This window comes from Eucyclogobius newberryi, unplaced genomic scaffold (assembly GCF_026437365.1).
Source record: "Eucyclogobius newberryi isolate DKJ021-1_F unplaced genomic scaffold, fEucNew1.0.hap1 SCAF_10, whole genome shotgun sequence".
In the NCBI taxonomy this organism is placed as follows: Eukaryota; Metazoa; Chordata; class Actinopteri; order Gobiiformes; family Gobiidae; genus Eucyclogobius; species Eucyclogobius newberryi.
This window is the reverse complement of record NW_027315724.1, coordinates 29,120,620-29,144,897: the sequence shown is the minus strand read 5'-3', so window position 1 is coordinate 29,144,897 and position 24,278 is coordinate 29,120,620. Positions and strand designations below refer to the sequence as shown.

General features: G+C 42.7%; 3 protein-coding genes across 4 annotated transcripts; 2 read left to right on the top strand and 1 right to left on the bottom strand.

Annotated features, from left to right (window-relative positions):
* The first annotated feature begins 252 nt into the window (after positions 1–252).
* Positions 253–5,289, top strand: ilvbl (ilvB (bacterial acetolactate synthase)-like). Its single transcript, XM_072453706.1, has 14 exons — positions 253–579; positions 871–1,072; positions 1,190–1,317; positions 1,405–1,655; positions 1,748–1,847; positions 1,921–2,018; positions 2,124–2,260; positions 2,329–2,463; positions 2,538–2,652; positions 2,753–2,922; positions 3,036–3,106; positions 3,182–3,253; positions 4,429–4,534; positions 4,620–5,289. The coding sequence occupies exons 1-14, from the start codon at positions 469–471 to the stop codon at positions 4,796–4,798; spliced, it is 1,875 nt and encodes a 624-aa protein (XP_072309807.1). The 5' UTR covers positions 253–468; the 3' UTR covers positions 4,799–5,289.
* Positions 5,290–7,941: 2,652 nt separating this feature from the next.
* fam118b (family with sequence similarity 118 member B) lies at positions 7,942–13,638 on the top strand. Of its 2 annotated transcripts, none has more exons than XM_072453694.1 (8): positions 7,942–8,076; positions 8,573–8,662; positions 9,115–9,367; positions 10,772–10,999; positions 11,415–11,543; positions 12,589–12,886; positions 13,235–13,300; positions 13,567–13,638. In XM_072453694.1, exons 2-8 carry the CDS (start codon positions 8,580–8,582, stop codon positions 13,593–13,595), a joined length of 1,086 nt encoding a protein of 361 aa, XP_072309795.1. In that variant the 5' UTR covers positions 7,942–8,076; positions 8,573–8,579; the 3' UTR covers positions 13,596–13,638. The 2 variants fall into 2 exon arrangements, with proteins under 2 accessions (XP_072309795.1, XP_072309787.1); XM_072453686.1 differs by having other exon boundaries at positions 13,511–13,638.
* Positions 13,639–14,752: 1,114 nt separating this feature from the next.
* On the bottom strand, positions 14,753–19,502 carry srpra (SRP receptor subunit alpha). Its single transcript, XM_072453719.1, has 15 exons — positions 19,361–19,502; positions 19,116–19,258; positions 18,602–18,685; positions 18,346–18,509; positions 18,080–18,243; positions 17,841–18,000; positions 17,608–17,758; positions 17,406–17,518; positions 17,219–17,334; positions 17,057–17,143; positions 16,808–16,980; positions 16,524–16,737; positions 16,072–16,235; positions 15,877–15,975; positions 14,753–15,784 (listed from the first exon to the last, which is right to left on the bottom strand). Exons 2-15 carry the CDS (start codon positions 19,236–19,238, stop codon positions 15,656–15,658), a joined length of 1,941 nt encoding a protein of 646 aa, XP_072309820.1. The 5' UTR covers positions 19,239–19,258; positions 19,361–19,502; the 3' UTR covers positions 14,753–15,655.
* Between the last annotated feature and the right edge of the window lie 4,776 nt (positions 19,503–24,278).

Here is a 24,278-nt window from a genome sequence, read left to right as displayed (position 1 = left end):
TATAATATATGACTAATTGTTCATTAACATCAGTAGGACGTAATTACACCATGTTACTTTAATTAAATGTTACATACGTTTTTATTGTCTTTGAATAAGTGTTGCATTGCTTAAAATAAAACAAATATATGAGACTACTTGTGTTTTATTTTGAAAGTATTACAAGAAGCAGTTTGCGGCACCTGATGGCTTTATGCTGTAATAAATCCCTTGTTCCTGTATGAGTCCAGCTATTGCGGAAATACAGCAGCCTTTAGCTTTAAGCAGAGGACAAATGGTGCAAAAAACATTATAGGTTGTTACTCAATAGTTTACAAATGTCAAACTAAACTAAAAAAGTGTAATATGACTTGTAGCAGTTATTTGCTCGGTGTAGTTTTGTCTTAGCCTGGCACAGAGCTCCTGAAGTGCAAGAAGTAAATAAACAACCGCTTTTTGACCAAGCTTTTTCTACAGCCTGACTTTTCCATGGAGTATGAAGCGTTGTGCACTGTGCTTGGATGTGTGTCGGGGATAGCTGCAAGTGGACTCCTGTTTGCAGCATACAGACTGGGCTTACTCTATCAGTTGTTCCATAAGGTAGGTTTTCTACAAAATCATAATAAGTTGTTTACTTTAAGTTTTACTTTAAGTAGACTGTCTTCAGTGTAACCTGACTCTGAATCTATTCTGCAAACTTTGACCAGGCTCTAGTGGTTTTCTATGACAAAAGTTTTATAATAGACAAGCTGTTTGTGGTGTTACAAGACCACACTGCACAATGCACAGATGCAATGAATGACAATAGAGCCTGGGCTGCATGCACTGTTGTTTATCCAAGATCATAATGTGCATCTGTGCTGTCATTGTGCTGTTATGTTGTTTCCTCAGACAGAGATTAAAAGTCCACGTCACGGCGGTGAGAGCGTGGCCGAGGTCCTGCGCTCTCATGGCATAAAGTACGTCTTCACCCTGGTTGGGGGACACATCTCTCCCATCCTCGTGGCCTGTGAGAAACTGGGCATTCGTATTGTGGACACCAGACATGAGGCCACAGCAGTGTTCGCAGCTGATGCTGTTGCAAGGCTTTCAGGTGCACTTTGTCTGCTCAAATAGACACAAACTTAACATGAGCTAGTTTTTTTAGTCTCCAAAAGGTGTCTCCTAATGAATGAATGAATGAATGAATGAATGACTATTTGTTGAATAGGAACTGTTGGAGTGGCGGCGGTGACTGCTGGACCAGGGCTCACTAACACCGTTACAGCTGTAAAAAACGCACAAATGGCTGAATCCCCATTGCTGCTCATAGGAGGAGCTGCAGGCACACTTCTTCAGGTGAAAAACAAGTGCTTTTTTTTTCTTTTTTTTTACAGCTGTTTTGAATATGAAGCAATATCTTATCTTGTGCTATTTGGGTTACAGGGCAGAGGCGCACTGCAAGATATTGACCAGATGTCTCTATTTAAGCCTCTGTGTAAATTCTGTGCTTCTATCAGAACGGTTCGGGAGATTGTGCCCACTGTCAGAAAGGCCCTGGCTATTGCTCAGTCAGGAACTCCTGGCCCAGTGTTTATAGAGTTCCCCATTGACACGTTGTACCCCTACCACATTGTGTCTAAAGAGTTTGGTGTTAAAAACCCACCAAAGGGCCTGATGGGTAAATTTGTCTCCTGGTATGTTGTTTTTGTTTTACACTTCAGAATGCTTCATCTGTGTAATATTTGAACTGAAGACTTTGTACATCAATATGCAAACTGTTTCAAAGGTACCTTAATAATCACCTCATAAACCTCTTTGCTGGAGCGTGGGAAACGAGAGATGTGTCTCCTCTCCCTGTTAATATCCCACAAGCTACAGATGATCAGGTAGACCTAGTGTTTTTTTTTAAATCTTTAAACCTTTGCATCTTTTTTTTCTAAACATACCTGTTTATAAAAGGTCCAAAAATGCATAGAGCTGGTCAGTAAAGCAAAGAAGCCAGTTATTTTGCTTGGAAGCCAAGCAACACTTCCCCCAACACCAGTTGATGATATCAGGTAATTGACATTTTCTTCGACAAAGTTATTTCAATCCCAGTGTTTGTGTTTGTGTCACATAAATGATAAACATCTATACTGACAGTTTTGGGTTCTGACTTGCAGAAAGGCACTGGAGGACTTGGGCGTACCTTGCTTTCTGGGTGGAATGTCCCGTGGAATGTTGGGTAAAGACAGTCCTATCCACATCAGACAAAACAGGCGTGACGCCTTGAAGGAGGCCGACGTGGTCATTTTAGCCGGTATGATCACAGTAAGGTAACATTAAAGTCACATAGATTAGTTATTTTCATTGTGTTTGTGTTGACAGGGACTGTGTGTGACTTCCGTCTGAGCTACGGCCGAGTTCTGAACAGACGCAGTAAAGTCATTGCGGTGAACAGAGATAAGTCCCAGCTGCTAAAAAACTCTGATATGTTTTGGAAACCAACTGTTGCAATCCAGGGTATTGTCTCAGAACGCCTCGATCCAGTGTTTTGTGCTGATGTTAGTTATTAAAAACTTGATTTCATTTGAAAGGTGATGCTGGTTCATTCTTGGTGAATCTTTCCAAAGGCCTCAAAGGCCATCGCTGTCCTGAGGAATGGCCACAAAGCCTTAAATCTGGTGACACAACCAAAGAGAAAGCTAACAGGTTAGTGCTTTTAGACCCACTAACTCGATCCCATCTCATGCTCATAACAGTTGTTTTCATCTCTGACAGAAATGTGCTGTGTGTTGTCTTTTTGTAAAAGGACCAAAGCAGAGGAGAAGACTGACCGTCACTTGAATCCACTAAAGGTTATTCACTGTGTAGATGAGCTGATGTCAGAGGACAGTATCATTGTTGCAGATGGAGGAGATTTTGTGGGAAGTGCTGCTTACATTTTGAGACCAAGAGGACCTTTGCGCTGGCTTGATCCAGGTTACCAAATATCTTGATATGCATTGCATTGTTCATTATTGATATAATACATAACAATATTATTTTTGTGAACTGTAACGGCAACTTATTTATATGACATGACATGTGTGAAGGAGCCTTTGGGACTTTGGGAGTTGGAGGAGGATTTGCTCTGGGAGCAAAGCTGTGTCGGCCGGATTCTGAGGTGTGTAGAACCGGTTTGTTCAAGTCGACATTAGACATGGAGTTAAACAAACAAACTGTCTTTCCATATTTGCAGGTGTGGATAATCTACGGCGATGGGTCTTTAGGATACAGCGTAGCAGAGATTGACACTTTCACTAGACACAAGGTAAAACATTATAAATGATGTGTAATACACAGATCATACAGGCCACGTGGGGTCTTATGCATTACAACCTTTCATTATGGTTCTTTTATAATGCTAGAAATGGACAAGTTAAAACATGGTTTGTGTCACTAAATGTAATGAAAACAAAATTATTTTTGGAAATCAAGAAGTTATATCAGAAACAAAAGTATGAATTGAAAAGGTAAATTCAGGAGTGACAATGGATCATAAATTGTGCTGGAAAAGCTATATCACATATAACGAATAAAAAATGCCCAGAAGTGTTGCTGAACTGGGCAAGTCAGTCCCTCAATATATTATATTGTTCATGGATTTGACCTGAGCTATGGGGACACACATCTAACACTAACAGTCTTACTTAAACCACAGGAAAAGGCAGAGAATTCTACATGAAGCAGGTTGTAGAGACCACACAATTATGTTGATCTTCAAATCTAAATAATATCATAATAAAAAATTAAAGTATGAGGAGCTAGTAAAATTCAAATCTATGAATGATTTATGAAGCCATACACAAACAACTACCGGAATATATTCAAATTTTGTTCAGCAATAGAAGAGGTACAATATAAGGAATCAGTTTAACTTCAAGAAAATATTTTTCCATACAATGATGAAAAAACCCACGATACAGAGTTGATTTATGGCACAATTTAAAAGAGGAAATAAAGAGCTGATTAAATATATACTGCTTCAAATAATGATACAATCGTATTCGCAAAATATGCAGAAGAATGATGAGATGAGAATGAGCAGGAATATAAATGCAAAACAATCAAAACCAAATTGGAGACGTAGTTAATAAAGTAATTAATTGATTATTTGTGACACAAACATAAACTATCCAATAGTCAAACCAAGTTGGAGATGTACTTAATTAATTAATTAATAATCTTGTGACATGATTTTTGAAACAAATGTAATGTATACTGTAAATACTGTAAAAATACTTAACTGTCACTATTTTATGTACTACAAGAAAGCTGCAGAATGCATCAAATTCACCTTAGTAACCCTGTCAACACATGAAATGGAGTTTATAAGTTTACACTTTGAGGACAAATACACTTCTGCAGCAGAATGTAACTTTTATGATGCTCAAATAAATCAAAATGAAATGCAATATAATTGTTTTCTTGTCTCTTTTCTTCCAGACTCCGGTAATTGCTGTGGTGGGAAATGATGCCTGCTGGAGTCAGATTTCTAGAGAGCAAGTTCCAATGCTTGGTAGCAATGTAGCATGTGGCCTTGCATTCTCAGGTAGACCCGGCATCTTAACATGTTTTATACATGTGTGACAGTAAAGATATGTATTAAGTATAATGACCTAAAATCTCTATTACAGATTATCATGTGGTGGCAGACGGTTATGGAGGAAAGGGCTATCTTGTTGGACGTGAAGATGAAGAGAAGCTGAGCGACATTATTAAACAGGCGCAGAAGGATTGTCATGAGGGAAAAGCTGCACTTCTTAATGTTCTTATTGGTAAAACTAACTTCAGAGAAGGATCTATCTCCGTTTAGAAACTTTACTGGCTATGACCTCGCCTTTTTTATTAAAGCCATATTTGACTATAATCTTTTAGTTCCCTACTGATTTAAACTTGATCTTTGTAACGTTTTAAACCATGTTGCAACTGGAAAACATGATTTTATCTTCTCTCATCAGTTATTACATAGCATAGTTAGTTGTACTGCAAGGAACTATTATTTGATCATAAACTAAAACCACTATGCCTTTCCTCAAGTGAAAATACAAACCATTAGTAATATTGGGATTTAATTTTTCCAATTCAAGAATAACTTTTTCCAATAACAAGTAAATGTATGCAATTATGTGGTTGTTTTTTATAAAGGGAAGTTGTGTGTGATGATACAGCTGTGTTTGAAATGAAGACATGATGAAATCTTTGCACTTGAATTAAATGATTACATTTTGGGGTGAATGTACGTTGGCACTGTTGAGCATATAGATTCAGCTCATGAATAAAATGTGCATTTTATGTCTCTGCATTGTGCATTGGATACATTTACATGGCAAGAAAAAAAAATCTGGTAATAATAATGTATGTTGTATTTGGAAGACAAAGTACAATTCATTTTGAAATAATTACTTCAACCGTAACATTTTTTAATACATTTTTTGTCTCTAAAACACAAGTTATTCCCTTTTTCTTTTCTTTTTTTGCACGATTTTCAATGCCCAAAACCTACACAAATGTATCAATCAAAACTAAATCAGATTACTCCCATCAGATATCACAATTTACATTATATTTTAATAATCGAATCACTCCAGTAATCAGATTATTTTGTCTGCGTGTAAATATAGCATTTGACCACTGCAGTTCTTCTTACCAACAGAAGATGGCGCACGAATGCTGCGCTGACGTGTTCATAATGTGTGTACGCTTATGGTGTTCGCAGTGCGGAAACATGCATATAATACAAATAATTACTTTTAGCTGCTTTTGAACACCTGGGTATATTTTCCCGAGTTATGACTGTTAAAGCCCGTGAACTTGAGCTGTTAAAAACGAGAAAACGCTGACAGAAAACATTTATCACGTCTTGTAACATAACATCAACCCTTCCGTGATGTGCCTGAACGTACAAATGTCTTATTACCTCACATCCATGGAAGCCTACACGGAACGCCTCAGATATATGGCTCGTTTCACGTCAATAAACTCTGTAGTTGCGTCAAAAGAATAAAAACAAGAAATAAACCCGTGTCGTTGGTGCTGAACGTGCAGTGAAGTTTGTGTAAAAAGTGTATCAGAATTATTGGTTTGAATAAACGTCAGCAAATCGTTTGGGAAGTGCAGTTTTCCGCGGCGCCCTGAAGCCACCACCAGAGCAGGAGTATCATGCGAGTTATGATGACGCTAGAAGGAGATGGAGTCTGTTGCCACGGTGATTGCGGCGGCCATTTTACGATTGTAAGAAGCGCAAGCTAGGCAAACCTGGCATGGGGAACTTCATTTTATCTGTTAATTGTGAAAATGAAGATTAACCCTTAGTGAGTTTGTGTGTTAATACATCATATGGCACAACTATTGACAATTGTTCTGTTTCTTCACCCCTATTTCTAAGAATTTATAAAAGTGTTAAATCAACATTTCATCTGGTGCACTGTAACTCCTTACCCTACCACCTCATGTAAAGCCTGGATATATATTTCATTGTATACACTATGCATGCACGCACGCACGCGCACACACACACACACACACACACACACACAAACACACACACACACAAACACACACACGCACGCACACAAACACACACACACACAAACACACACACACACACACACACACACACACAAACACACACACACACACACACACACACACAAACACACACACACACAAACACACACACACACACACACACACACAAACACACACACACACACACACAAACACACACACACACACACACAAACACACACACACACACACACACACACAAACACACACACACACACACACACACAAACACACACACACACAAACACACACACACACACACACACACACAAACACACACACACACACACACAAACACACACACACACACACACAAACACACACACACACACACACACACACACACACACACACTCAAAATACCTGGTATTTGTTTTATTGTGCTATCAGTGTCCTCCAGCCCCTACTTCTTCTTCGTGTGTTCCCCTCATAAATTTGATGGTCGTAAATTCCTCTTCCCTTTTAATATCTGTCTCGGGAAGAGGTCAGTCATCCATCGTGTCGTCCTTTATGTTTTATGTGTCGTATATTGATTTAATTGTTGTTATATCTTTTTTAGTTTGGGCTGGATTTGCCTTTTTGGATGTTTTTCTGTTAACCGGAATAAACAGAGAGTGCCTCCAAAGAGTAAACCGTGTCTCGTGGCCATTCGTAACACAACGATCCGGTCACACACACACACACACACACACACACACACACACACACACACACACACACACTGAAACATGGGTTGGTTTGCAAGAGTTGAGTCTAATTCACCATCACATCACAACCAACACAACCACTGCACAACACAACTCTGTTAGCCCCCCCAATATTCTCTGTCCATATAACAGATGTAAATAAGAGTGTCACTATTGTTATACGGGTTATGTAAGATTATATTGTTTGTTCATACAATGGTTGTATAAATGTTTTCCCTTGGGTTTTGTATTTTATAAGAAATGAGGACATTTCATTTAAAGAGAGGGAAGTATGTAAGATTATATTGTTTGTTCAATTTGGATGGAACTATTTTGTGGGTGGAAGGATACGGCTCACGGGTGGTCACGTGAGCAGGGAGAAAGGGGAGTCAATTCTCGAGGTGTTGTTGACGTGTTGCCTGTAACGTTCGGAACGGACAATAAAATCTTACATTATTATATAGTACAAGTTTTTTTAAAAAAGTGTTTTATAAGAGTTTTTCTATAAGAGTGTTTTTATAAGTGATCTGTTTTTTATTGTTTACTTCTGTGCCTACTTTGTGTTGCAACCCTGGAATTTCCCCATTGTGGGACAACTAAAGGCTTATCTTATGACGCCACAGTCGCAACATGGCTGCTTGGACCGGATGTTGGCTACCAGAGGTTACCATGGCGATCTCTCTAGCGCTCTATGCCCTGACGCAGCGCATCATCTCCTGAGCAGGCGGCGACTTGAACAGCTCCTCAAAAAGTTCAACCTTGGAGCGAACGTGAATGTTTGGGAAAGTCTCCGAGGAGCTGTGCAGAGGTGTCTCGGTCCACAGCATTACTTTGGAAGGTAAATGTTTCATTCTAACCGATAAAACATTAGCTTCCGTACTTCCGTATGAATGACAAGGAAAAGAGGAAACCCCGCTGGGCTTTTAAACCCGGCACCGAAAGTTTTCACGTTACTCCTGGATGACGTTGCTTTAGTTGATGCTTTTTTGCTTTATTTAACTGCAGTTTTGATTTCCACCAACACGTGTAAACATTGCACAACGTCTTAAGGAAAGCTTAAGATTCTGTAACATGCTGTCTTGACTTAATCATGTGCATTTAACTGTCCTAAACGTGAACTCTTTCATCTGTGTAAAGCACTTTGTTCTAAAGGTGCTCCCATGTGCCATTAAATAGAATACACGTATATATATACATAGAAAATAGATAAATACACACTTTCTTCCTTGTTCCTGCCTGGAATCAGTTGGTTCATCAAAAAGCTTTGGGGATTTCACATGTGTTGGTTGTGTCCATTGTAGAAACTTGTCCTAAACTTGTCTCTTGATCCACAGGAGCTGAATGGCCTCTGTTTTAGCAGCGAAAACTGAGAAGCGACCGGCTGCTGATTCTCAAGATGCAGACTCCAATGCAAAGAAGCCCAGGTGAGCGAGAATGACCGCTGTGTGCATGTTATAGCAAGCCGCATACCTGAGCGATATCCACAGAAATCCGAACGCTGATCGATATATGTAATGACAATATTGTGTCAGTCCAACAGAAATGTGTTAAAACGTGTCTTTAAATGCTTAAGTTCAGGTTTGATTATCAGAAAAAGCACAGAAATACATAATGCATTTGTATTTGGAACAAACTCTCACTATAAATCTCATACTCTGATTTGCATACGACCTACATTTTAACATATTAACTATGACTGAGTGCGTTTGATTATTACATGTAAAGTTATAAATCACAAGTTGAGTGAACGTGAAAGGTGATGTTGGAACTAATTTTTGATTCCCTTGACCCTGCTCATCATAAACTGCGGCCGCGTGTTTGAACTGTAATAGTTTCGGACTGTCGGGGCTTCTCATCAGTCTGCTCCTGCTCATAGGAAACTTCTGCCCAGCCTGAAGACCAAGCGCGCCCCTGAGCTGGTGCTGGTGATTGGGACGGGGGTGAGCTCCGCGGTGGCCCCCCAGGTCCCGGCTCTGCGCTCCTGGAAGGGCCTCATACAAGCTCTGCTGGACGCGGCCAATGACTTCGACCTGCTGGAGGAGGAGGAGAGCCGGCGCTTTCAGAAGCACATGCAGGAGGACAAGAACCTGGTGCACGTGGCCCATGACCTCATTCAGAAACTCTCCCCGGTAAGAATTGCCCAAGACTGAACTGTTGTGTTCAGTTCAAGCTTCGAGCTGCATGTTGACAAAGACAAACAGAGTTATACTGTCTTTCCTTCTTCTTTATTATAACTAGAGTAATTAACATCTACAGAGATTTGCCTTGAATATTTAAAGCGATTATAGCACATTTAACCACACATTTAACCACACATAAGACAAATATTGATAGCTACCTTGAATAAGATGTTTGTATTTGTTAAATAGCAAATCTGGCAGATGGTAGTCGTCAGAGCGTTTTCCTCCGATGTTAGTCATGTGTGAACGCACTTTTCAAATGATAGAACGCACTTTGTGTTAATCCTCAGTCAGTTGTTACGACAAGAACAAACAGATCTTTTATGGCTGTATCTGCCATGTTTATTTCAATCCACTGTTGTGTAGATGCATACGACCTGCCGCTGGCTAAACACAGAATATTGAAACATGATTGTGTTTTTTTCTAGTCACATAACATAACACATCCTCTGCCCGAATAAATATTTCTAGCCAGCAATGCCAAGTACCGGTACACATATAATGAGTTGGATTATCACCAGAGTCTCACTGAGAGAAATGGGTTCCTCACTTTCATAGAATTATGATGATTATGGTAAACACACATTTCAAAACGGCAGCGTTGAAGGATGATTGTTATTGAATACTTCTATCCACAGTTCATAGTATCATAGTAACTCATTAAGAATAAGACATGTTATAGACACTGTGGAGGGACTCCTGCTGCTTTAGCCCTTTAGAGCTTTAATCTGTGCCTCTATCACCTTGGTCACTTCAGCGTTCTGCTTCCTCTACTATTCTTAGACGTTTGACTCCTCCTGTTCCCTTTTATTTGTTTTACAACCTGTGCGCTCAGGTAAAAGAGCTCTCTGAGAAGAGATGGATGAGTGTGAGGTTGTGGAACAGAAATGGTCCAAGAAAAGGTAAATCCATATGAACCAACATGGACCTGAGTGTTTTCAGCCTGACCTTTGATTGGAAAAGACAATGCACTGTTTTCTTATACAGGGAATATATTATTATTATTAACATTATTATTATAGTTAATAATAATAATGATAATGTTAATGTTAATAATAATAATACATTTTACAAATACAAAATAACATAACTTAACACAAAGATGCATTTATGTTGAGACTCTAGGTGCATGTCATGTCCAGCTCACATGGACTCGGCAGTGAAATCCCATTAAATGGAGAGCTTTGTGTTCAGCATGGTTAGCTTTAAAAATATCTACAACTTCTTACACTGCATGTAAATTGAATCACAAGAAGAGCGTCACCAATGCACAAAAATGTAATAATATCTCTGAGAATATTTAGGGCTTATTGACAAGGGCACTCAACCTTATCATTTATGTGTTTGGAACAGAGAACTGGTAATGTGCGATCCACGTTCTTCAAAGACTGTCTGTACGAAGTGTTTGATGACTTGGAGAGCAAAATGGAGCATGCTGGGAAACACCTCCTGCGCTCTGTGCTGCAGCTGATGGAGAGCGGAGCCCTCGTCCTCACCACAAACTTTGATAATCTGTTGGAGATCTATGCAGCTCACCAGGGAACCAAACTGGAGTCTCTGGACCTGACAGATGAGAAAAAGGTACGACTATTTTAAAAATAAGACTTATTGATTATTTGAGTTTTCACAACAGTTGGTCTTTTAATGAGAGTAAAGGTCATTTCTCTCTCCATTATCTCAAGTGCTGTCAAACACATTGTTCTAATGGTTTTTCACTCAAAACATCAGACGGCGAAAGACATTTAGTAAAAGTTTCATATTTATAGGCTTTGTCTTTTTCATACGTTTTTAACTTTCATCTATTAGTTAGTACTGATTTAGTGAGGTAATAATTTCACTTTTCTAAATTCTGGTCGCTGCCCGTCAGTCCTGGTATTTATGCCTCTCTTCCACCAGGGCAAATATGCTCTAACTGCAGTTTTAAGTGTTTTATTCTGTGTCCAGCCTGAACTGGATTGAGTGCAGTGGACTGTTAACGGTGTGTTTGTGTGTTTAGGTCCTCGAGTGGGCTCAGGAGAAACGAAGATTGAGTGTATTACATATACACGGCGTGTACACTAATCCCAGTGGCATAGTGCTGCACCCTGCTGGCTACCAGAATGTACTGCGGAATACAGAGGTCATGGTAAGAGTCCTATTGTTATTAAAAGAGTTCTCCCATCACCAAAGACACAAGGACAATGTCTGCAAAAAATAGTCTTTTAGTACTACTGATTATTAGGCCTGAGCTCCACAAGCTGGCGAGAGGCCTATTAATCTCGTAAGGCCGTGCGAAGCACGGCTGCGAAAGTGCGCACATAGTGCGCACGAAATCGAGCGCGAAGCGCTCGCCCACTTCCAAACACTCACTAACGCACTCCTTCACTCACGCACGCCCCGTGCATACTAATTAGTAGTAGGAAAATGGAACATTACCGTTGTAAACGGGCGAAGCCCTTGCAAAAGTGCACACTAAATGAGCACTTTACATTGGGATGACGACCGCGAATATAATCAAAATTAACGAAAGTACCCGTCAGTGACCAGGGACCCACACCATGAGGTAGGAAAGCGAGCGCTTTCCGAAAATGTATAGTTTATGATATTTGAAAAATGGGAAACATTGTTTTCGCATCGGAATATTATTATTTCTTCTTTCTTCTTTCTTTCTTCTCGGGACCAACCCCCCTATTTTTCACCCAGTGAACATTGACAAAAAGTCACAAAAATTTGCACACCTCTAAAAATCGTGCCTCTCTACATTCTGGCTATTTCCCTTTTCTAAAATAAAAAAAATTGGCGCGTCAGCGCCCCCAAATGTACCAAAAATGTATTGAGATAGGAAATGACCCAAAAAAAATCTGATCGTAGAATCATGAAATTTGGCGCAGAAGTAGATGGTGACAAGAGAAGTAAAAAATATTATTACAGCAACGCCGTCCACCCAACCAAATGTCGGCCATATTGGTTCAAAAATGGCTAAGCATGACTCGGGAGTTTTTCCAAACGTCGTACTTGAAATTGTCCTATAAATAAATTAAGATAATTTAAACTGTTCACCATAAAAAACTGAACAAAAAACTACATACAATACATTGAAGTTCCACTCGGTCATTACTGGACTGTAATACTGCATATTTTTAAAAATGTCCAGGCTAAATGACTTGTGTTTGTTTTATTCTTTTTAACAGCGTGAGATTCAGAAGTTGTACGAGACAAAGTCCTTTGTGTTTCTGGGCTGTGGGCGGACAGTGGACGACACCACGTTTCAGGCCCTTTTCCTGGAGGCGGTCAAACACAAGTCGGACCTGGAACACTTCATGCTGGTGCGGCGAGAGGACGTGGGAGAGTTTAAAAAGCTACGGGACAACATGTTGGACAAGGGAATCAAGGTCATCTCGTACGGCGATGAATACGGCGATCTGCCCGAGTACTTTGAAAGGCTGGCCAATGAAATCTGCAACCGGGACGTATCCACCAACGGCTGGGGTAAGATGTGCTGTTCTGGGAGTAACTGGCCCTTTTCCAATTTGCATGTTCCTCCACGAGTCTGAGTGGGTTTCTTATGGGCCAGTATAAGAAATCCAGTCAGTAATTTGTACCATAGATAATTGTTTCACTCATGTAGCAATGATTTTTTTTTTACATTATTTTGTACGAACACACCCTTGAGCCTAAAGCTAGCTCTTCCCTCCACTACAGTGTGAACATTTATCACGCCAGCAAATGATCAGTCCAAAACAAAACTAGCCTGGACAAAATGAAATGAAACGTAAATGTATGAAAATGAAATTGAACCAGTATTTACCCGATTCAGTGACTTCACATTTATCGCAGGTTCTCCTTCACAAAATGAGGAGGAGCTACAGAACGGCATCACCTCACAGAAACACCTCTTTCAAGGTTAGGCCTGAATGATTGTCTTTGGCGTCGGCCGGTCACTGCTCGGAGGAGGCACTCGCACCGCAAAATACTTGGCTGCTTCTCATTGCATGCTGGTCGTTGTCACTTTGTGCGCGCGCGTGTGCTTTCTGCATGCTGAAACACTGTGGTTTTCACTGGTTTGTCTCTGTTACTCACCACTCACTCAAGTCCTTCCTTTCTCTTTGCCAGACATCACTCTTGACAGGCAAACTATTGGAATCACTGTCAATCATTCTCCCCCACAGCTCCGTCCAGTCTAAGCTACTTGGACTAAGGTTTCGGCCACATTCAGACTTGGAAATCCAGGATCTTTTCAGACTTTCAGAATTGTGCTTTTTATATGCTTTCGTATGAAGGGAAGTGTCATAGTGCTTACTTTTGTTTACAGATAAAACCTACTCCATTTATTTTGGATTACATGACCATTCTTGACTTGAACCTTTGTGTAACTGTGCCTGTACTATAACGATGACCAAATTTGAAAATGGATAGAAGTATTAAGAACCGGTTTAATCCTCAAACCTCCTCTGAGTATGTTGTGTCACTTGGCACGTTAAAGCCGCCGCCGCCGCCACCGCAGAGACTTTGGAGCGGGAATTACACGTTTGACAGGTCACGAGGATAGAATGAATTTCTGAAGCAAATGTTTTTCACTACTGTTATGAAAGTGTAATTGATTTTTGTATTTTGATATTAAAAAATGTAGAAACTCAAACCTTTTTTTTTGCCCCGTCTCGTTTTTGCGCATTGTAAATTAAATGGCGTCTACCGTATTTTCTGGATTATAAATTGCACCAGCCAAAAAATGCATTACAGAGAAGAAAAAAACATATATAAGTTGCACTGGAGTATGAAATGCTGTTGCAAGTGTGAAAATAACAAATAATGTCACATATAAGGCGCTCCGGAGTATAAGGCCAATACTAGTCCGGAAAATACGGTAATACAAAAACACTACAAAGGATTGTCATACTTTCAAGTGTTTCTATTCCTGTGTATTTATTTGTAATGCATTCGGATTCAGGCACTTTGTCTGTGTGCTAGAAAGGTGCTCTACAAATAAACTTGACTTCTTACGGTTTTCAAATGTCATTGGGACACGTGCTTGGATTTTCGATTTCGCCATTTCTAATCGAGGTGGAAAAAGGTGAACCCTCCATCTTAAGTGTTCCTGAGAGAATAATAGAGCTCAAAGTCTACAAAGGGTTTCCTCACGTTCACCGCATCATCCGCTCATCGATGGCTCATTTAATTTAAGTATAGTTTGCTCGTAAGTAAATGCAGACAGTAATTTCCCCAATGAGGTTCACAAATCGGTGGTTTATTATGCCTCACGTCCTTTTGCAATGAGGCGGGGACTGAACTTTTAACCAGATTCTTATCTTGTGCAATGCAGCCACTTTTAATACACCAGAACAGAAAGACTCGAGACAAATTGTAAAGCAGCTTTATTTAGAAACGCTTACATTCTCATAAATTAGCTCAAACCTTCCTCAAATCACTACCTCTTATTGCACCACCAGAAATTAGAATGGGCAAAATGATTAAGACTTCGCTATGTCAAAATAAAAAATTAAAAACTGAACACAAATGACTTTGTCTGAAGTCTGTACAATCAACGGGAATTGTACTAGAACATCAACATTTACCAAATAATAAAATGGAAATGGAAATTGTAAGTGCATTACAGTTGCCAGGGGGTCCAAATGGATGTCTTTTTATAGGGTTGTTAAATTGACTTATTTTTACAGCAGGAATTCAGTCCCCGTATTATATATGAATTCATAAACATTATTTAACACAACTTGAAAAATATGGATCACAGAGAGGCACAATGGTTACTAAACTTTGCTGCTAAATGTCTTCCACCTCCAAAGCCTACGGAGCAAATGGTTGAGATCTTTTGTCCTCACGTTGTAAATTCTTCCTCTGTTGACAATTAAATCTTAGGTCTAATAGTCTGCCTGGATTACTCAAGTGATCATAAATCTAATTTAACAAGCATTTGTTTTTTTGATACAGAAAAACAGTTAACATGATTATATGAAGAGCAGTATAAAGCACACCCAGGAGCACGTCAATAAATAAGGAAAGGTTAAAATATTTTAGTAGTTCCATTTAAAAAAGTAAAAACAGGAAGCAGGTATTTATTCTAAAAGGACAATTATTGTGAAGTGAAATGTCACTCTCACTTAGTGTAATAAATATTAATGTTTTACTTTGATGAACTTTCTCTGAACTACTGAAATAAATTAACCATTCAACGAGTATGCAACATAATGGTGTGCTGTATAGACTTCACTGTAATCTAAAGAGAACGTGGACCAATGCAGCTTAAGCCTTCATCAGGGCACTGACCACTGCCCGGGCATTGAGGCTGCGCAGGTCATTGTAAGTCTGCCCTGTTCCAACAAACACAATGGGCTGACCAGTGATGTACGTCATGGAGATAGCAGCACCCACCTGTGAGATAAAAAAATCAGTTAATTAAAATTGAAAAATAAAATAAAATAAATAAATAGGTCATTCAAATATATATTGGCTTTCGTTAATACCTTGTCATCAATTGTGTCAAATTTAGTGAGGACAATGCCATCAATTAGGCGGGGTTTGTCAGACATGGAATGATCTGCCAGAGCCTGGTTGAACTTGACCTGAACATGCAAAGAAACAACAAGATAAATTGCTCGGTTGTATGAGGAAATTAAGGAAAGATTGTCATAGACGCATTTAATTCTGTGTAATCGTACCAACTGATCCACAGCCTCATTGCCCACAAGAGCCTCTCCAACAAACAGCACAAGGTCAGGCATGTTGACAGCAATGAGTTTGGCCAGGGCAGTCATTAAAGGGGCATTGTCCTGCATGCGCCCCGCAGTGTCCACCAACACCACGTCAAAGGTCTGGTTACGAGCTGTCAAGTGAAGAATAAAAGAATAAAAATAATGTACAGTTTTTACCCAACACTACAAGCATTAGTCTGGAATATTTATTTTTTTATTTTGCAGACCCCTTGTGACTGTAGTCAGTAAAGCTTGACTAGTTTGTATTATAAATCGAGCAAAACTGCCTGACCCATTAACAGAAGCAAGTTATCTTTACATATGGATGGATTGAGTACTGAATCCCTGTGAATTCAAGTAAAATGATGTTTGGCATTAGAAATAGTGCGCCAACAGCTCAAAATAGTTATTTTTGTTACCGTAAGCAATGGCTTCCATGGCGATGCCCGCAGCATCCTTGCCATAACCCTTCTCATAGAGCTGAACGACCGGCCGCCCTCCGTGCTGCTCTGGGGGGTGGAGGGAGTTCAGGCGGCGCTGATGAGTGCGGAGCTGCTCCACAGCTCCAGCACGAAAGGTGTCACAGGCTGCAATCAGGACAGTGAAACCGTTCTCAATCAGCCAGTACGAGATCTGAAAGAAGAAATGTAGATTTGACCCCCAAAAAACTCACAGGAGTTAAAAGTATTCTGTCTTCAATCACCTTGGCCAAGTTTGTAGATTTCCCAACCCCATTGACACCACAAAATGTGATGACAAAGGGTCTTCGTTGGTTCCTGGCTTCCATGACATCCCTCAAAATGTCCACTCTTCGTTTTGGCTGCAGGATTTGCACCAGTGAGTCCTGGAGAGCCTGCTTTACAGTTGAGGTCACAGCTGAAGAGAAAGACACATATCATTAGGTGCTGTATAAAAGTCATAGTAATCCATGTTAAATTAAAAGAATACTTACTGGTGAATGTGCCCATGACTTTGCCCTCCAGTTTTTTAGCTACAGACTCACAGAGCTGGGAGGAAATGTCGGCAGCTACATTCTTAGCTGACAGGAGAGATGAACATCTAGACTTTAAGGGTTTAAGGCTCTGGAGTGAGAAAAGCAACGTTTTATGCTTACCAATGAGGTGGTCCCTCATCTTTTCTAAGACTGGCTCCATATCTTCTCGGCTGAGGCTCTTGGAGCCCACCAGCCCTTTCAGCATCCCAAACATGCCACCCAGACCTTTTCCTGAGCTGTGATGAGATAATACTTCAGTCCATGAAATATGTTTACAACATCTCTTTACATTGAATGTTTTTTTTACCTGGGAGTGCTTTTTTGACTAACGATTACAGTTTCCTCTTCTTCCTGTTCTTCTTCACTGGACTCATAATCAACAGATTGCAGCTCTCCCTCCATTGGGCTCAGCTGTCTGTCCTATAACGGCACATTTAAACATATTCACCTACACTGTAATTAATAAAAACATACATTTATTTTGTTGATTATTTCTGTATGGTATATACCACATCAATTTGGCCCTCCTGATATTGGTCAGTGCCATTACTGGCGTTATCTCCATTTCTTTCACTGTAGTCCAGGTTCTTGGGGCTGTTACCACCGGTGTTCCAAACACGCATTTGTTTTTCCTTTGGTTTCTGAGGTTTTGGAGACTTGCTAAGAGAAATAATAGAAATGATGTTACAAACTACAGAGACATTTATTTGTTCTGTAAAACTTAACTCAAAGTTAGACTTACGTTTGTTTTTCAACAATTCCGGACTTTTGCTTCTTCCGAAAAAACTCCTCTCGATTCTTCTGAACGATCTCTTCTGCTGTCAAACCCTGGTTCCCGTTTTCAGTTGCCTTTGGACTGGATGTCTTTCCAGCATCAATTTTAACCGGCTCTGCTGCAGGAGCTACGATGTAAACATATGTTGGGATGGCAAAACAAAAAGGGAAAAATAATACATACACCCCCACAGAAATACTACTCACCCCCTTTTTTGACATTTTTATTCTTCTTTCCACCACTGTCCTTGCCTTTGTCGCCACCTTTAATCTCAATCATTGACTTCACAGTTTTCTGAGATTTATCAGACTCTTCAAAGGTCCTCATACCACGACCGCGGGCTCGAACTTTGCTGCCCTCCTCTGCATCTCTTCATGTGTTTGTGAGACAAAAAGGAACCAGTTAAATTATTAAACAATGACCAGCTACTAGACCCAACACAGTACAATTAGGAAAATGCGAATTGACCTACTTCAGAAGCATGCTGAAATCCTCCTCAAAGTCAAAGTTGTTGTTGAGTAGTTTTAAAATGCCCTTTTGCTCCAAGTCATTCTTATAACGATCCCTAAAATGAAGCTGAACATCATCTAGGAACTTGTCCACATAAGTCAGTGTCAGGATTTTTTGAAAACCCACCTGGAAAACATGAGCAAACAAGTTCAGTTGCGGATAATTCACAGGATGGGTGTTATACGTTTGGTTAAAATAAGACTGCAATACAAACTTACCACAAATATTAACTCAAACTCATTGTCCAACTTGTACTTGAGACTCAGGGCTTCGTGGGTGAATGTATTTTTCCCACTGCGCTCCTGTAACAAGCGTAACAGGTTAAAATGGAATAAAAAAAAACGAGCTTTAGCTTTGAGAGATGAAAAACACATCATGAAATCCCCCTTCTGTGGTTGAAAAAGCACATTGTAGTTTTACTTTCAGTGGTTTTATAGTCATATCCGAGTCAGATTTTCCTGTTCCACACACAAATTAGAATGAGCTGTCAGATTGGCCCACCTAACTGTAGTTGTATCCAGTTACTTGCAATATCACTGAATTCACACTTTGCGAAGCGCCCAGAAAAAGTAATAGTTAACAAAAATGCCAGTAATTTAAAAAAAAGAAAAGGGAACCAAAAACAGACATTAGGCACTTGCGCAATAAGCTTGGTAGCTTTAGCTTTAGCGTTTAGCATTTCGTCGTGTTGTTGTTTACATGTCACATTTTGTAACGTGTCTTTTCTTTTACCTGGAGAATAACGGAGCGGATGAGAGCATTCACGGGTCCAGTGAAGGATCCAGTGACTCCTGCGCCCTGAAAACACCACAGCACGATGCCTCCTTTGCTGAAGATGGTGAAGAAATCGAGCATCTTGTATTCACGAACCTTTACTAGATTAGGTTTAAAAAGAACACGCAGACAACCGTCACAGTCAAGCACGTTTTAAGTGAGCGAACCACACAAATAATGCCAAAGAAAAAACAAAAACATACCAAAAACAGAAGAACAGAATAATCCTCCTCACTAAAAACAGGTACACTCCAAAAATAGTACAAGAACACTTTGAGACACGTCAGAAGCAAAACCGGAAGTGGATGAATGTTTCCGGGGGCTTCCCCGCATGCGCACATGAATGTAAATAAGGCAAAGTCTTATTTACATTATACCTCCATAGGCACACAGTTAAAGACGGTTTGAGTGTATTTTATTGCTAATTTGACTTAAGGTATTTTTGTGGCAAATAACACCTACGTTATATTATTTATAAGCCTTAATTTATTTTTCTAATCTAATTTATTATTAAATGAACAAACTACAAACCAATCAAGTACGAATATTCATTACAAAACATATAGGTCAAATCACAGTAAAATAAAAAAATAAAACAGATTCAAAAAAGGACATTTCTTTATCCAAATTATAAGATAAGATAATCCTTTATTGTCCCACATGGGGAAATTTCATTGTTGCAACGCAGGTAGATACAGAGGTAGATACAGAGGAAAAGAACAGATAACTCCACATGTGGCATACGGGCGGTGAGGCGCCCTCTGAAGACGCTTATCAGATATATATACTGTATATAACTTATACAGTATATATATATAAGATAAGATAAGATAAGATAAGATAATCCTTTATTGTCCCACATGGGGAAATTTCATTGGTGCAACGCAGGAAGATACAGAGGCAGATACAGAAGAAAAGAACAGATCACTTATAGGAAGTCTGAAAAACACTTTCAGTAGAAGATCTATAAACAAAAACTCCCATAGACAAATAAATAAATACATAAATACCATTGCATGTGATCACGACAGTAATTGCACATGAATATGTGTCACGACAGCACATAGATTGCACATGAATTTCACAGTAATTGCACATGAATCACAACAGTAATTGCACATATGACGGAATTGCACATGGTTAGGTCAGTATTATGAGTGTTCAGTACTAACAGTGTTTGTTATAAAGTCTGACAGCAGCAGGAAGGAAAGACCTACAAAACTTCTCCCTCCCACAGCAAGGGTGGATCAGTCTCTCACTGAAACTGCTCTCCAGAGCGGACAGAGTGTCCTGCAGGGGGTGACACTCATGGTCCAGCATAGATGTAAATTTAGCCAGGACCCTTCTGTCCCCCACCTCCTGCACAGAGTCCAGAGCGCAGCCCAGGACGGAGCTGGACTTCTTGATGACTTTGTCCTGCCTCTTCCTCTCCCTCTCTGTGATACTGCTGCTCCAGCAGGCCACACCGTACAGGAGCTGATGCCACCACAGAGTCGTAGAAGGTCTTCAGGAGTGGCCCTGTCACTCCAAAAGACCTGAGTCTCCTCAGGAGGTAGAGCCGACTCTGGCTCTTCCTGTACAGTGCGTCTGTGTTATGAGTCCAGTCCAGTTTGTGGTTCAGATGAACACCCAGGTACTTGTATGAGTCCACTCTCTAAATGTCCCGTCCCTGGATGTTCACTGGTGAGGGGGCAGTGAGGTGGCGTCTGCGGAAATCCACCACCATCTCCTTGGTCTTCCCCGCGTTGATGAGGAGGTGGTTCCGCTGACACCAGTCCACAAAGTCCTGCGCCAGTCCTCTGTACTCCGCATCATCGTCGTCCGTGATGAGTCCGATGATGGCAGAGTCATCAGAGAACTTCTGCAGGACACAGCTGTCCATGTCGTGTCTGAAGTCTGCAGTGTAAAGGGTGAAGAGAAAGGGCGCGAGGACAGTGCCCTGGGGCGCCCCCACACTGCAGGTCCGAGTGTCAGACACACAGTCCCGGGCTCTCACAAACTGGGGTCGGTCCGTGAGGTAGTCCAGGATCCACTCTGCCAGGTCATACTCCACACCAGCCGTCTCCAGCTTCCATCCATTCATCCATCTTCTGCCGCTTTATCCGGGGCCGGGTCGCGGGGGCAGCAGTCTGAGCAGGGGCTCCCAGACTTCCTTCTCCCCAGACACTTCCTCTAACTCCTCCGGGGGGATCCCGAGGCGTTCCCAGGCCAGCCGAGAGACATAGTCTCTCCAGCGTGTCCTGGGTCTTCCCGGGGCCTTTTCCCGGTGGGACATGCCTGAAACACCTCCCGAGGGAGGCGCCCAGGAGGCATCCGGAACAGATGCCCGAGCCACCTCAGCTGGCTCCTCTCGACATGGAGGAGCAGCGCCTCTACTCCGAGCTCCCCCCGTGTGGCCGAGCTCCTCACCTTATCTCTAAGGGAGCTCCGAGCCACACGGCGGAGGAAACTCATTTTGACCGCTTGTATCCGCGATCTTGTTCTTTCGGTCACTACCCAAAGCTCATGACCATAGGTGAGGGTAGGAACGTAGACCGACCGGTAAATAGAGAGCTTTGCCTTTCGGCTCAGCTCCCTCTTTACCACAACGGTCCGATGCAGCGACTGCATCACTGCAGCCGCTGCACCGATCCGCCTGTCGATCTCACGCTCCATCCTTCCCTCACTCGTGAACAAGACCCCGAGATACTTGAACTCCTCCACTTGGGGCAAGGACTCCCCACCCACCTGGAGATGGCAAGCCACCTTTTTCCGGTCGAGAACCATGGCCTCGGATTTGTAGGTGCTGATTCTCATCCCAGCCGCTTCACACTCGGCTGCAAACCGTCCCAGTGCATGTTGCAGGTCCGGGTTTGATGGAGCCATCAGGACAACATCGTCTGCAAACAGCAGAGATGAGATCCTGTGGTCCCCAAACCGGACACCCTCCGACCCCTGACTGCGCCTAGAAATTCTGTCCATAAAAATTATGAACAGAACCGGTGACAAAGGGCAGCCCTGGCGGAGTCCAACATGCACTGGGAACAGGTCTGACTTACTGCCGGCAATGCAAACACAGCTCCTGCTCCGGTCATACAGGGACCGGACAGCCCTGAGCAAAGGGCCCCGGACCCCGTACTCCCGGAGCACCCCCCAAAGGACACCCCGAGGGACACGGTCGAAAGCCTTCTCCAGATCCACAAAGCACATGTGGACTGGTTGGGCAAACTCCCATGAGCCCTCGAGCACCCGATGGAGGGTATAGAGCTGGTCCAGTGTTCCACAACCGGGACGAAAACCACTCTGCTCCTCCTGAATCCGAGGTTCGACTATCGGTCGAATTCTCCTCTCCAGTACCTTGGAATAGACCTTACCCGGGAGGCTGAGGAGTGTGATCCCTCTGTAGTTGGAACACACCCTCCGGTCCCCCTTCTTGAACAGAGGGACCACCACCCCGGTCTGCCAGTCCAGAGGCACGGTCCCCGAACGCCACGCGATGTTGCAGAGACGTGTCAACCAAGACAGTCCTACAACATCCAGATACTTTAGGTACTCAGGGCGGATCTCATCCACCCCCGGAGCCCTGCCACCGAGGAGTTTGCGAACAACCTCAGTGACTTCAGCTTGGGTGATGGATGAGCCAGCCTCCGAGTCCCCGGTCTCTACTTCCTCTTCGGAAGACGTGACTGAGGGATTAAGGAGATCCTCAAAGTATTCCTTCCACCGTCCGACGACATCCCCTGTCGAGGTCAGCAGGCCTCCACCCGCACCGTAAACGGTGTTGGTGAGACACTGCTTCCCCCTCCTGAGGCGCCGGACGGTTTGCCAGAATTTCTTTGGTGCCGACCGATAGTCCTCCTCCATGGCCTCCCCGAACTCCTCCCAGGCCCGGGTTTTTGCCTCTGCGACAGCACGAGCCGCGGCTCGCTTGGCCTGCCGATACCCGTCGATGACCTCCGGAGACCTACAAGCCAGAGTGGCCTGATAGGCCTCCTTCTTCAGTCTGATAGCATCCCTTACTTCCGGTGTCCACCACCGGGTTCGGGGGTTGCCGCCACGACAGGCACCGGAGACCTTGCGACCACAACTCCGAGCAGCCGCATCAACAATGGAGGCGGAGAACATGGTCCACTCGGACTCAATGTCCCCAACCTCCCCCGGGACATGGGAGAAGCTCTCCCGGAGGTGCGAGTTGAATACCCTACTGACAGAGGGCTCCACTAGACGTTCCCAACAGACCCTCACAATGCGCTTGGGTCTGCCAAGTCTGTCCGGCTTCCTCCTCCGCCAGCGGATCCAACTCACCACCAGGTGGTGATCGGTTGACAACTCTGCCCCTCTCTTCACCCGAGTGTCCAAGACACGCGGCCGGAGGTCTGATGACACGACAACAAAGTCGATCATTGACCTCCGGCCTAGGGTGTCCTGGTGCCATGTGCACTGATGGACACCCTTGTGCTTGAACATGGTGTTCGTTATGGACAATCCGTGGCTAGCACAGAAGTCAAATAACTGAACACCGCTCGGGTTCAGATCGGGGAAGCCGTTCTTCCCGATCACCCCTCTCCAGGTGTCACTGTCATTGCCCACGTGGGCGTTGAAGTCCCCCAGTAGAACAACGGAGTCTCGGGTCGGTGCACTGTCCAGTACCCCTCCCAAGGACTCCAAGAAGGCCGGGTACTCTGCACTGCTGTTCGGCCCGCAGGCCGCCACAACAGTGAGAGACCTGTCCCCCATCCGAAGGCGGAGGGACGCGACCCTCTCGTTCACCGGGGTAAACTCCAACACGTGGCGGCTGAGCTGAGGGGCTATCAGTAAGCCCACACCAGCCCGCCGCCTCTCCCCGCGGGCAACACCAGAGAAGTGGAGCGTCCAGCCCCTCTCGAGGAGATGGGTTCCAGAGCCCAAACTGTACGTGGAGGTGAGGCCGACTATATCTAGTCGGTATCGCTCAACCTCCCGCACAAGCTCAGGCTCTTTCCCCCCCAGCGAGGTGACATTCCATGTCCCCAGAGTTAGTCTCTGTGTCTGGAGATCTGGTCGCCGAGGCCCCTGCCGTCGACTGCCGCCCAGATCTCTCTGCACCGGCCCCTTATGGATCCTCCTGCGGGTGGTGGGCCCACGGGAGGGCGGCCCCACGTC